At 43.5% G+C, this 14,596-nt stretch overlaps 1 protein-coding gene across 4 annotated transcripts; it reads right to left on the bottom strand.

The window, feature by feature from the left end:
- Positions 1-5,850: 5,850 nt before the first annotated feature.
- On the bottom strand, positions 5,851-12,684 carry LOC119336690. 4 transcript variants are annotated; one of them, XM_037608761.1, is made up of 7 exons: positions 12,011-12,684; positions 10,500-10,544; positions 7,956-8,127; positions 7,748-7,861; positions 7,586-7,648; positions 7,251-7,367; positions 5,851-6,690 (listed from the first exon to the last, which is right to left on the bottom strand). In XM_037608761.1, exons 1-7 carry the CDS (start codon positions 12,038-12,040, stop codon positions 6,242-6,244), a joined length of 990 nt encoding a protein of 329 aa, XP_037464658.1. In that variant the 5' UTR covers positions 12,041-12,684; the 3' UTR covers positions 5,851-6,241. The 4 variants fall into 4 exon arrangements, 1 of the variants encoding a protein (XP_037464658.1); XR_005162728.1 differs by lacking the exons at positions 7,251-7,367; positions 7,586-7,648; positions 7,748-7,861; positions 7,956-8,127 and having other exon boundaries at positions 6,566-6,690; positions 10,500-12,684; XR_005162726.1 differs by lacking the exons at positions 5,851-6,690; positions 7,251-7,367; positions 7,586-7,648; positions 7,748-7,861; positions 7,956-8,127 and adding an exon at positions 9,107-9,465 and having other exon boundaries at positions 10,500-12,684.
- Positions 12,685-14,596: the final 1,912 nt, after the last annotated feature.

Raw genomic sequence — 14,596 nt, forward strand, 5'->3', positions numbered from 1 at the left:
CGCTGACAACACGCCCCGCTCTATAAATAAGCCCGGTGATTCTGCAGCAGCTGATTCAGATATGTTTGTTGATCTTTCACCGTTGGATTCTGCCCCGCAAGTTGTTCGCGATCCGACCAGTAGGCATGAGAGGCACCCAATGGCCTTCACCCCACCGAGCTTTAGCCTTGGCATCAGTCAAGATCAACCAGTGGTTCAAGATCCTATGCCAGTTGCCTTTGCTTTCCCGGGAGGCATGTCCGCAATGATGGTGCAGCCAATGGTCGAGGGCAGGAAGGCTGTCAAGTTCGCAGAGTCAATCATCCAAGGTACATTTCTTCTGCCTTTATCTTTTTCTTGTATACACCTGTGTAGTCTGACTTTTATCCCAAGCAATTTTTTTTGTTTTTTGGGTTCTCACATGTGATGGCAACTGCTATGTGATGACATGGCAACCAGATTTGCTGCACCATCTTACCTATATTTTGTTGCCATGTTGTATTTTCCATTCGGGCAACCACATGGAAACTGAAGTTGATAAAACATGGCAATTGTATTTGTTCTCACATGGCAACTACAATGCTCTATACATTGCAATTGGATTTGCTGCAGCATGTCATCTGCATTTTTGTTTCCATGCTGCATTTCTCATCCGGCAACCACATGGCAACTAGAGTTGACACAACATGGCAACTGCAGTTCCTTTCACATGGCAATTACAGTGCAATACACCGGGCAACTGGATTTGCCTCCACGTGGCAACTCCCCACCTTTTGTACCTACATTTCATATCATGCACCTTTTCTCTTCGCACTACATTTGTTTTGTTTTCCAGGTATCCTAAACCACATTTTGATCCTTGCAGGCACCCCTGAGGAGATTTCGCCGTCACTTGATGAAGTTTACCACAGGATTGAGGAGGCAGCATTGCAGAGGAGGTCCACACGAGGTCAGGGGAAATCAAGTTCCAACGTGCCTGCAGATACGGTATCTGAGGATACCATTAGGAGTGCCACCCCTGGTTTTATGAGGCAGCAGAGGTTAGTTCACCCACCTCCTGCGAAAGACTACGAGTCCGAAGTCAAGGCCACAAAGGAGCAGAACCAGCTGTACGATATTGTCAAGCGATTTTGAAATGCGAGGGCCAGCAGCAAGCACATGAAGGAGCTGAAAGCGTAAATGACCACACCACATAATCTCTCATTTTGCTTTGCTCTTTTTTACCATTCATCTTCTTTGTACTTTCTAAATATGATCCGCTTACGTTTTATTCTTTCTTTTTTTACTTAGTAGACATGATTCTTTCATGTTATATCATTTTCATACAGCTCATGTTTGGACAGAACCAAGGTCATTCAATGCAAAGTGATGTACGTCAACCTGGGTGATCTTGCCGAGTCCGTGAGGCCACTCGGTAAAATGTTGACGAATGTAGTTGCATGCGGGATTGACTACATCAACAAGCATATGGATATGTCTCCCGACAAAACAATCATGCATTACAGTGTGACCTGCAAAATATGGGATGGTGACTTCCACCACAAAATCCCGAGGAAGAATTTTGCTACGCACGGTGAATTCAAGCTCACAGTGAAGAAATGTGTGAGTACTCCTTCCCTGTTTGCACTTTTTCCCCATGGAATGGTTTTTTGCCAGTAGCTGCACTCTGTTTATGTGGCAGATGTTTCATGTGGCAACAGCTGCCATGTAAACTAACTTTTTGATTTCCATCCCCGTGCAAACTATGTGGCAACTTCAAACTAAAATACGGGGAAACTTTGTTCATACATGGACGGCAACTTTCTTTTAACTACCCACTATAACTAAACATTCTATGTGATTCTACTTTTTTTACCCCATTGTTGTTCTTCATGTGAACTCTGCTTCTCATTTCCTTCATTTTACTTGCAGGTCCTGTTCCCAATGTTCCACGAGCTTGCACCACATGACCCACACGACAAGTCTGGTCACCACTACGCAATTTATCTTGACCTGAAGAACCAATGCTTTGAGGTGCTTGATTCAATGTGTTCGGCAGCTGATGCAGACCTTACTACGCATGCTGAATTCTTCATCAACAACCTCAAAGAGACATGGAACCGTCACTACGAAAACTCAAAGGTCCATATCAGACATTTTCCAATTGAGTACGTGGCGACTACAAAGCAAGGGAACACGTAATTTCCAATCTGTTCTTTCATGTGTCCTTTTACACCAATCCCACCCCTCTTTTTGTTACATCTGAATTGAAGTTTATCATTGCTATGTCTGTCCTTTTTGCAAGTTCACCTGATTCTTTTCTTGTGCAGGACGGACTGTGGCTTTCACACGTTGGAATACCTTGCAAAGTGGGAAGGTAGACTTGTTCCCGTTGTCACAGCTGCAACGGTCGTTGAGCTCCAGAAAATTTACACATGGAAGTGGTTAACGAATGAAGATTTCAACAAGCGGTCTGGAGCACGTGAGTTTGTAGAGGAAGCTGTCAAGAAAGTCATCAAGAAGTACAAGAGATCACGTGGCGCTCCATACCGGACGCCTACCTTACATTCTGTTGCCGAGGAATGTAAGGTACTACCTTTGTTCTTCTCAAAACTATGTCTGTGTGCTATGTTATGACTGCAACCCCGAGTAGCCTAATATGTAGTGGTGGTGTGTGAGCGACATTTGAATATTTTCTGTAATATATGTGTGGATGTGAACCTATTTAGGCGTGACAGCAGATACGTTTTATGTTTATCATTATTATTATGGTTTCATCGTTTGCACCACCAGTTTGCTATTTCAAATGCGTCTACTATGTTTTAAAACATGGCAAATGTAGTTCATCAGACATGGTTAGTAAAAGTTATCGTCGTTTTTCATTTGGCTGTTTGCTTCTTCTTTTTCATCACTAACTTCACCGGCTAGTATGGTAGTTTGATCATGTAGCCGTAACCTTTTTTGCGGTTGATGCACGTTACGCTTTTTCAACTTGTTTCCCATAGATTGCACATAACACACTATGTGTGACTAAACCGCGTCGAATTAACACGGAAATATACGCGATGCATAGTCATTTCAAATAACATGGCATATTTCAGTACAGCTAACATGTTAGATTCAGTACAAAGAACACGGCAGATTCGGCATAAACAACATGGCAGATCCAGTATACTTAACATGGCAGATCCAGTATAATTAACATGGCAGACCCAGTATACCCATGGTAGATCCAATATAAAATATCATGGCATATTTAGTACAAAATAACATGGCAGATTAAATACACATAACATGGCAGATTAAGTACACATAACATGGCAGATCTAGTATAATTAACATGGCAGACCCAGTATACCCATGGTAGATCCAGTATAAAATATCATGGCATATTTAGTACAAAATAACATGGCAGATTAAATACACATAACATGGCAAATTAAGTACACATAACATGGCAACTACAGTTATCCATTCAATGCACTTCAACTTCTGATGCCCCTCAAGAGTCATTCTCCCATTTTTTTTAAAAAATTAGAACATCTAGATTACAAAATAAAATGTCACCAAGGACCATGTCACAGTGCCCCAATGTTGCTTATGGGTTGCCTGTCCCTTTCTTTGTTTTCTTGTGTTTTGCTTGAATCTCCAATCCCAATTTGTATCTTATCTCTTTTGGACGCCCCTCTGTGATGGAACGGGGCGGGTTCCTGACCTAGGTTTGTGTGCTTGCTGTTCCAGATCCTATCTCTGAGTTTTCAGATGATGGCCCCATGGACGAAGGCACACTTGATGTGCGGGGGAACCTGTGTAAGGCTTCCTCGGCTTTCCTCTTCGTGATCTCATCAAGCTCTCTTTTCAGGGCCTTCCTGTGTTTTTCTGCTACTCTCGCTGTCTCATCACTCTTGCACGCTTCATCAATTAGCTCAGCATAGTTCTTTGTCAACACAACGTGCCTCATGGCTTCCATGGTTGACTGCGGTCTCTCGTCATGCACAGCCAGAACTGCGGTTGTTGTCTGCGGTGCCAACGCGTCGTCAGCGTCCCAAGTCCATCACCACCTTATGAAATGGCGGGGCATCCGTGTCACCGCGTTCATGTCCATTACTTTTAGTATGTGACAGCACACAATGACGTCCCGTTCAAACTTGCAGCATTGGCAGTAGTATTCGCCTTGGCCTATCGAGGCTTTCACGAAGTAGTTCCTTCCTTTATCCGGTTCTTCAGGTTCTGAATCTGACAAGCCCAAAATAGAACACACCTTGAACGTATGTTCGTCCACATGGAAAGCCGTGAACATGCTGGCACGCTTTATTTCTTCCTGAAATCTGCAAGTTTTGTGTGTTTTTTGTTAAACTATCGTGTGCTGTTTTTTATAGCACCTTATGTTGTCGTGGCCAATAGAAGTACATTTCCTTTGAACATGACAAATATAGTACGTTACACATGGAAACTGTAGTACATTACACATGGCAACTGTAGTACATTAGACATGGTAACTGCAGTACATTAGACATGGCAACTGGAGTACATTAGTCATGGCAACTGCAGTACATTTTCAACCGGCCATTGTCATTTTCATACCAACATTCCCAATGGAAGCATAGTGCATAAAACATGGCAACTGCATTTATTAAACATGGCAACCTCAGTTGAGTAAACATGGCATTTGCATTTTAGTAAACATGGCAATTGCATTTCAGTAAACATGACAACTACATAATGTTTTCGATTGGCATTGGCATTTGCATACCAACATGCCCAATGAAAGTACAGGGCATTAAACATGGCAACTGCATTTCATTGAACATGGCAACTGCATTTCATTGAACATGGCAACTGCAGCTGAGTAAGCATGGCAAACAGTAGTTCATTAAACATGGCAACTGCAGTTGAGTAAACATGGCAAACGGTAGTTCATTAAACATGGCATCCTCAGATCATGGCAACTGCATTGCATTCTATATGGCACCTACTGCCTTTATACTTGTGCAAATAAGATTGCAACGCAACTGAATTACTTGTTAAAGATCTTGTTGGTGTATATCTTGCTCATTTGCCTCTCCATCGGTAAATACGTTAGCAATTTTGGCTGCTTTAGCGCGGTGTTCGCTTCTTGTTGTAGCTCAGATCCTAGTATTTTTTGTTGCAAAGCTGTGTACTATTTGGCAAACCGTAGCAATGAGTTGCCAGGGCTCACGTACCGCTTCAAAAGAGCATTGAACCCCTCGCTGCGCTGCGTAGTCTGCAGAAATGGGAAGAAGCACTGCATGAAGTAGGCCGGCACCCAGTATATTCGCTTCTCCCACAGGCTAGCAAGAGTCTCGTTGTCTTGGACTTGATATGTTTCAATCATGGCCATCCAGCTCCTTTCAAACTCCTCCACCGTCAAGTTGTGGTCCACGCACAGCTCGAATGCCTTGTGTAGCTCTGGACGGTCAGCAACGAACGGTCCTAGCGTCTCCTTGGCCTTCTTTATAATGTGCCACCTGCAGTGCCTGTGCACTGCCAACGGAAAGACCTCCTCTATGCCTGCACGCATGCTAAAATCCTGGTCTGTTATTATGTTCATCGGAGCAAGTCCATCCATGCACTCCAAGAAGGTCTTGAACAGCCAAACATACCCATCCATGTCTTTGTTCCGAACGAGCCCGCATCCGAACTGCAACGACTGATTGTGGTTATTTATTCCTATGAATGGAGCGCATGGCATCTTGTACATATTAGTGAGATATGTCGCGTTGAATGAAATGCAATCTCGGAAATGTTTGTAAGCTATTCTTGCAGCACCATCCACCCAATACATGTTCCTGACACGGTCCTCATCGTCCAATCTTATCCTGTAGAAGAAATCTGGATCTTCCTTCGCTTTCTCATCGAAGTAGGCCGTCGTGACTTCTATGTCAGCCAACTTGCTCTCTCTACAGTATTTTGCCTTTAGGTTTGTGACGTCAGCTGGTATGTAGGGCATGCTACTCAGAGTCCCATTTTTGCTGTGGATAAGGGATAGTATCTATACCATTCTTGATGGACCGAGGTTACAATCATGTAGAAGCTTTATGAATTTCTTCTCGAGTGGGGTGAATCCTCTGTGGGCGGTCAGAAATTTTACCAGGTCGAACTTCTTTATGAGTTTGTGGTTGTGCTCGTCAAAATATCCAGTGACCACCCACTATGCTCCATCTACGTTTAGCTTACACCAGAGAGGGTGTTCCGTCTTGAGAATGATACCTCTCTTTCGTTCTGGAACAACAGGTGCAACACCTTTCCCCTTCTTGTTCCTTCATGCATTGTGGCACCTCATCTCACCTCTACTGTACTCGTTTGTTTTCTTAATCTTCCTATGGTATTCGATGTTGACCGCAAACCCATGAAACTTTGCATATGTCTGGTAGAATTCCTTTGCTTCTGTGAACGATTCAAATCTCTGCCCAACGTACGGTGGCTGAGGTACCACGATCTCTGATTGCCCACCATCTTCATCCCCTTGTGTTTCGTCATCAGTTTCATCATTCACTTCAGTATCGGCGGCAGTTTCATCTACTTGAGTGTTGCCAGTGCTTGTGTTCAAAGCGGTGCTTGTCGGCATTGCTGGAATGATTGCCATTTCCGACTCTGACTCGGCATTGTTTGCGGCATGATTGTTGGCTGGCTGGTGGAACGTGTCTTCCGTGCGCTCAGAGCTCCCCGCAGTAGATGTCCCCGCACCGATGTTCACTATAGTTGTAGGCCCTGTAATAGAAAAAACAGGTACGAGCGTAAGATTTTGCTTGAATGACATGTTTATCGTAATGGAGCACATCAACTTTAAGTGATTTGGCATGACATCATTCAAACAGCAAGCTGTGAGCCTGCATGTGGACATGCATGGCAACTGTAGTTGTCCAGTCATGGCAGCTACAGTCCAACAAACATGGCAACTACTATTGCCAATGCATGGCAACCAGCTCATTTCAGTACGAAAACTTGGATTCTATATGCATGGCAGCTACAGTCCTACATACATGGCAAATACTATTGCCAATACATGACAAACCAGTGTGTTCTAGCATCAAAACTTTGTATTCTAGGCTTGAGCTTACTAGGCAAATGCGATCAACCATTAGTGCTGCACACATGCTTTTAGCAATTGGCAAATCCCGAAGACAAAATATCACTCATTGCACACAACCACTTTGTTAGCGTTTTTTGTTTGATTTTTTCCACCATCACTGCTACAAATCTTCTTTTTCTCACATGCTATTCCCGCAAAAACAAATGCAGTGCTATTTTTGTGGTTCAAATTTCCTTACCTTGTTGTGCTGCATGTGCCCATCTTGTGTGGTCTGTAACACCAAATTGACGTGCTCTATCTGCAATCTGTGAAGCTTGCCATGAGATGATTGCCGGGGTAGCAGCACCGTAATAACCTGTAAGCATGGTAGTAGTTGGTTAATGCATGGCAACTGCAGTTGTCCTGGCATGGCAACTGCAGTTGTCCAGGCAATGGCAACTGCAGTTGTTCAGTCATGGCAACTGCAGTTGTTTAGTCATGGCAATTGCAATTGTCCAGTCATGGCAACTGCAGTTGTCAACTATGCACCTTATGCTAATTCACCACCCGCAACTTCACTTTTTATAGACTCACCTGTGTATGACGTCGATGGCAGGTACATGGGTGCCGCCTGATGCCACGTGCTGCATGAAAGTTCTGCATTTTTTCCCGACATAACTTGTGAGTCTTTTACCATCCTTTGCAAGTTTATTTTTCATATCCACACCAGTATGTTTTTCTTTTCGTATGCGTTACCTTGATTTGCCACATTAGCTAGTTGAAGTTGGCTGCCCGTACATTTGTCAGTGTTAGCGCCCTGTGGCTGAACTTGCCATGGTGCCCCGCTGAGTGTGTTTTGGTCATAAGAACCTGCAAAAAATGGCAATGTAGGACATAAGTAGAATGTCATCTTCATCGTTGCGAACATGGCAAATGTTCTTTTCTTTGTTATCATGCATCATACCAATGCCTACGTACTGTTCTAGTAGTGGCAGCAATGGCCCTGCAGAAATGAGTTGATTGTACTCTGCTACATCCCAAAGGGGCGTTTCTGGCCTTCGATAACCCCAAGGATCAGCGCCATCTCCATGATTCATTCTTTTCGCGTCTCGTTTCTGCCAATGTGTTCTCAATAACTGCATGAACAAGAACGCATCAACAATCCACAAAAAATGTATTCTTCTGCTGCTTGCACATAGAAGATAACACATCAGTGTTATCACATTTTCATGCGTAGGCAACCAACATATCATGGCAAGTAGGACATGCACATCCACTCTCTTTTCTAAGATCTGGGTGCTAGCTATCCGTTCGATTCGATGGTATCAGCCACTACAATAGGATGGCAAGCAACAGGTTAACATGGTGGCAGTTAACGACAACGATATGTGGCAACTGACGTTAGACACCAGTGGCAATTAATTTTCGCACCCCATTTATTCCAAATTTCTCATTTCTCTCCCTTTTTATGGATTCCTACGCATCCATTCATTACCAACTACTTGCATCAAGCGACTGAGAACTTAAGCTTATCTCTAGCGTAGTACATGGCAGATCTAGTGTATTCTGCTTGGCAACTGCGAAGACACACAAAACCATGTAGTGTTTTACCCCTATAGCATGGATCCAGTCGCCACCTTCGTCAGTAAATTTGCAATTTTCTGCCCAGAAGAAGGATGAGAAGCAGTAGGAGATCGGGAGATTCACCTGCTTTTAGCTGGTTGTCTTTGGAGGGTGAGGTTGGAGTGGGGGGCGGGGGTGGGGGAGGGTAGGTGTGTGGTTTGCGGTGGGAAGGCCCTACGGATCTGCTCTGGTTGCCATGGCAACCAGAGAAGACCGGCGATGGAGGTAGCGGTTTGAGAGGTGGGAGGCGATGGCGACAGTTGGGATTGGGGATCGATCGGAGGCCGGGACGGCTGGGTCGTGCAGGCTGCAGGGTCGTCTGGTCCAGACGTGCGGGCGGGTTTGCCACACACCGGACGTGCGGGCTGTGCCTTTGCGCGCCCGGACGCAGTCGTGCGAGTGGGTTCCTGTCCATGCCACACGAGGCGTGTGGCACAACCACCCGATACACCACACATGTGGCAGTTATCGGGACCCGTGTCAATCATTCCATATACAAAATCAATCATCAATGATTCCATTTCATTCCATATACAAAATCATTCCATATACAAAATCAATCATCAATGATTCCATATCCAAAATGAAGCATCCATGCCTTCAACCCCACGAGCACAAAAGCCACGAACCATGCTGTAGCAGCCACCAACACCCAAGACGGCGACCATGGCATGGCCCCGAGCCCTCTCCCTTACGAACAAATTGGAGGCGGCCGCGCCGGCCGCCGCGGCTGGAATTTTGGACCGGCCACGGCTCGGGAGAACCAGCAAGTGACGGCGGCGGTGCTTCAATCTGTACAGGTATTCCCCATCTGACCTACCTTTCATCCTTCCTCCTCATCTTCCTTGCATCTACGTACATGTCTTTGTTCGTGAGTATAGCTACCCCATGCATCTACGTAAGTATAAGTATAGTTATTGGAGGCGGCGACGACAGCTGGTGGGCAAGTCAGGTTTTCTCTCAAGTTGGTCTTCCGTAAGTATAGCTACCCCTTGCATCTACCTATATGTCTTTGTTCTATTCTTTCTAATTGATGGTATATGAGCTTAAAAAATGTTGGTTCCTGTCTAGAGTAGTACTACCAATGGACTTCTCGGTCCATATAATTTGTTTACAAGATGTTATTTTCATCATCGTCTTTGGCTTTGTTCTATTGCAGATCGTGACCAAACTGGTGCATCATGGTATAAATGTGACCTTCTTGCCCATGTACACACAAGAGGCTTAGAGAATGGTTGTGGATCAGGCCATCAGGGGATATGGAGCATGAGCGAGGGGAAGAGTAAATAATGTTGGGAGTACAAACTGATATTTTGAATCAAAATACCATCTAAATTTGTATTGTTTTCATGTCAGTTTACAATTTCTAAATGCTAATCGGGTAAATTGATCTGGATTTTTTTTCTCAGATAACATCTAAATTAGTGTCTTTCTTTGTTCCTGTGACTACCTAATTTCAGTAAATATTCATAAATCATAACCAACTTCGTGGGACAAATATAAATTTGTTTACTCTTTCAGTTTTCTATCAGTTTTCTTAAATATCAAGCGGTATGTTTTGCTATCAGCTTACTTTAAAGGCAATATAAATAATCCTTGAGCGTTAACTAACCTTGGTGTATAAACAATAATAAAATATCTAATTTTAAATAATACACTAAATAAAATATTTAGCAAGTTCTTATTTTTTTAGATCTTTACTATTGTACTTTATTGGCAGGTGTGCTTCTGGAGTTAAGCATTAATCAAAATTTGACAGCCTATCATGTTTGTATCTTTCATTTTTTCACGTTGGGGTAAAATAGGCAAGAGATCATGTTCATAACTTTGCTACAAGAATGTATAAGGGAAAAAGGAAAGAGATGGGCCGCATACAGGAACATACCATGTAATTTGTCGTCCTATATATTGTGAACCTCCTCTGCCATCCCTTCTCCCCCCTCGTCCATCACAGATAACCAAGGAACATCAACAAGTGAATGAGCATCAAGGATAGTCAAGAAGTAAAGCAAGTGGATCTAGGTATGAACATCTGTGTATATTTTTCTTATCTATAAATGCGTAATAATTATTAGATATGGAACAACAAAATTCATGGAACACAATGAGATCATGCCAACACTCTAGCTAAATTAATTTTATACTCATCTACTATTTCACATAAATCAATTGTGTCTGCCTAGTAGATTATTTGGCATTAGATGACTCTAAGGACTTGTAAGCACAATGCAAAATTCTGGCATGAATCCACTAGTTCACCACACACATGTACATATGTACTGAAAATTGACTAGGCAAGCAGTAGCCAAAAAGTTTTGAGGGCAAGCAGTAGACAAGCAGTTTTTAGGGCAAGCAATTAACAATATGAGTGTGTCTCAAGCCTCAACACAAATGGTAGATTTCAGCTCATAATCAGCTTCTGGCTCATGCAGTAGCAGTTCAATTTTACAGAGAAATACCAGGTACGACTTAGATTTCTTCATTGTGATTTTTTGAGTAACAAAACACGGGCGAGAAGCTATGGTAAAACTGTAGTATACACAATATCTTCAGTATTAGCATGTGAACCACATTATCGGTCCTAAAAAAACTCATTATCAAACTCATCTTTTTTTTGTAACTCATCTACTGTTGATGTTGACACCGTGAACTCTGAACATGTTAAACATTCTGAAGCAAAGATGCTAAGGAATGCATATGCATTTACCATAAGTGTGGTACAAAACCAGCTAACAAAAAAATATAGCAAAAAATTGTGCCTATCCTTTCATTTTTACCATGTTAGGTAGGGACAGGGATGGCACAATATCTTCAGTATTAGCATGTGAACTCTGAACTTGTTAATTTTTCTCAAGCCAGTATTAGTAAGAGTGCATTATGCATAGTTTACCCCGAGTATGCTCTGAAACCTCATTATCAAACTAGTCTCCTGCATATGTTGATACCAAAAACAACATCTGTTTCTTTATATTTTCTGTGTGTGGTGGTGGTAATGATCGGTCGTGGCATTGTCACAGTCAATTGTGGTGCTATGTTCTGCCAATTTGTTTGTTAGTTAGTCTGCTTCAACTTTCAATCACTGCTTCAACTTACTAGATGACTGTCGGTGACGACGGCTGTAGTTAAGTACCCATCGTATAGTACGTGCAAGATTACTAACATCACACGACCACTGCACTTTAGTACCTAGAGTATTACTGTCAGTACACGAATGATGTACTTCAGCTTGCCATCTAGATCAAGCTGTCCCGTGCTCCCGTGGCTACATGCCTGCACCTTCTTCACTAAGAATTCAGGCGGGTAAAGCTCTGTCATGAGGAGAAGACAGCAGGGAAGAAGGCAACGGCAACAACAACGGGCAGGAAGGCTAGCGGATTGGGGGATCGATGGTCTCACGAGAGATGGGAGGCGCGGCGGCGACGACATCTGGCAGGTCGAAGCTGAGTCCCTGGCGGATGGTGGGCACCCTGCGCATGATCATCGCGAGGAAGGCGCCGGAGCTGGCGCCAACGTTGACGAGCATGGCCACGCCCTCAAACCCTCCACCGGGGCAGTACCCGTCCAGCAGCACCTCCATGAATGGCTCTGACACGCCGGTCATGGCCCAGAGCATCACCTCATTCGCCTCCCGGTCCTGGCCGTAGTAGGCGTAGGCGGGGACACTAGCGTGGGCGCGCGTGAAGGGATCCGCACCGGCGGGGTCGAGCACGACCTCGTGGAGCAGCGGCCACGCCAACACAAGCACGTACCGCCGTCGGTTGTGTGTTCGGAGAAGATGCCGCGGGAGGCGAGCAGGCGACAGACGGGTTTGGGTGGCCCGACAGGAGCAGCTCCATGGCCGAGAGCGGCATGTTGGCGCCGCCCGCCAACACCGCGGTCGTCGCCAGTTGCAACGGGGCCAGATGTGGGTGGATCTGGTCGCTCGACCTGCCAATTTTCCTCTCTGATGAACCGGGGGAGGGGATGAGAACGGGCGGCGGTGGGAGGCGAGGCCGTCGATTTGTGGTGGCTGTGGGGGTAAGGGTGGAGGCTGGGGGCGACGCGGCGGGGAGATGAGTAGAGGGAGAGGAGCAGACTGGCTGTAGTGATAAGGTTAGGTGAAAACCTTTCCAAAAAAAGGTTAGGTCAAAAAGGAAAAAACCGTTTATATTTTTTACAAATTATTGAAACAGCTGTGTTAGTTCTTTTATTTTTATCATATAGTATACATTATTTATGTTTATATGATTGTAGTATAAACTATCATATATATAGACGGTCTATTCTGCTAATATTAGCAGAATAACTATTCTGCACACCACTTCCGCACTGCACAATGAATGCAAGTGCACTGCATCTTCTTGACGACGAGCACTGCAATATAGACTGGTGAACTTCGCGTCGAAAAAAACTGCACGCAGTGTTTTTTCGGTACTGTTTTTGCTTTAATTTTTTGATTGTTTATCGGAACGAGGCGTATAATATACCGTTGAAAAGCTATGGATTAGGCGTAACTTCGCTATGTTGAACACTTTTCGAGATTCCTCGCGGTTTAAGAGCAATTTCAAAAACGGCGCGGCGGATAACAAGTGGCAGCGAACGTATTTTCGTGATTATTTCTAAACCGCTCATCAGAATAAAGCAAATGATACGCCGTTGGAAAGATATCATCAAGGCGCATCTTTTTCATATCTATTATGTTTTCTAATTCGTTACGGTTTAAGTGAATTTTCAAATTTACTAAATCGCGGAATTACGTTTTTTTGAAATATTTGTAATTTTCGGTACTGTTTTCGCTCTAGTTTTTGAACCGTTTGTCGAAACGAGGCGTGTAATATGTCGTTGAAAATCTATGAACGAGACACAACTTTCATATGTTGAAATGTTTTTGAGATTTCTTACGGTTTTAAGTTAATTTTGAAAATCGTGTGGCGGATGATGAGTGGCAGCGGCCGTTTTTCGCGAAATTTTTACAAACCGGTCGTCGAAATGATTAAAATGATATGTCGTTGGAAAGATATCGACGAGACACAACTTTTTCATGTAGAACACTCTCTCTAATTCCTTACGGTTTAAGAGCAGTTTTAAATTTACCGAAATGTGGACACTCTGTTTTTCGCGACACCCAAATCGACGTGGTACTTCATCCGACTGAAAACCGCACCGCATCGGACGAACAACCGCACTGCATCAGACATGTTAAAGAATTGCATGGTTTATTTTATTTAAACGTATTTTTTTTTCAAGAACGAGAAAGTAGAGTGCACTTCACATCGGGTGTAAATAAACCACAACACTATCAAGAAGTGAAACGCATTACTTTTTTTCGTTTTTGTAACAAGTTTTTTGCACTTACGGGATGAACAACATCATACGGCCGACCGCATGGCTTCAAAATAAAAACCGCACTGCACTAGACAGTCAAGTGAACTTCTTGGTTTATTTTTTGTCCGACGTAAATTTTCTCGAACAAGTTTTTTCTTGTCTTTTTTTCAATTTTTTTATGAACGAGAGTGTACCACAGAGACTAGGGCAAGTGAACCACATCATATATCGAAGTAAACCGCATTACTCCCTTGTTGTTTCGGTAAAAAATTTAGTTTCATGTAAGATGCAAGTGAACAGCATCACTCTCAAAAGTGAACCACATTCATGGACCAAACGCACTGCAAGTGTTGATGTAATCGACTGATTTTTCAGAACACATAAAACAAATTGCACTTTATTCAGAGTGGTAATGAGCTGCTATTTTTTTGTTGTATCCCTAACTTTATTTTCTGCACTTCACTTTGACAATAGGTGAATCACAACACTACTGAAAGTGAACCACAACACTATCCAAAATAAACCGCACGAGCTTTTGTTATCGTTTTTCATTCTTTATATTTTTATGTGTAGACCGGGCAAACAGACCGCAAGGACTAAGCGAGTAAACTACATCTAATATAGAAACGAGCTTCTTTTGAGATGTTTTTTTGTGTTTACCAAGTGGATAAGAGAGGA

Source organism: Triticum dicoccoides, chromosome 7B (assembly GCF_002162155.2).
Source record: "Triticum dicoccoides isolate Atlit2015 ecotype Zavitan chromosome 7B, WEW_v2.0, whole genome shotgun sequence".
Taxonomy (NCBI): Eukaryota; Viridiplantae; Streptophyta; class Magnoliopsida; order Poales; family Poaceae; genus Triticum; species Triticum dicoccoides.

Excerpts from the sequence above, each read along its gene's own strand:
- LOC119336690 (XM_037608761.1), bottom strand. The coding sequence starts at position 12,040 with ATGTCGTCGCCGCCGCGCCTCCCATCTCTC. Across the intron at positions 10,545-12,010 it reads CGCCGCGCCTCCCATCTCTC|GGATGGCAGAGGAGGTTCAC; the intron begins GTGAGACCATCG and ends AGGGGGGAGAAG. Across the intron at positions 7,649-7,747 it reads AGCTAATGTGGCAAATCAAG|AACTTTCATGCAGCACGTGG; the intron begins GTAACGCATACG and ends GAAAAAATGCAG.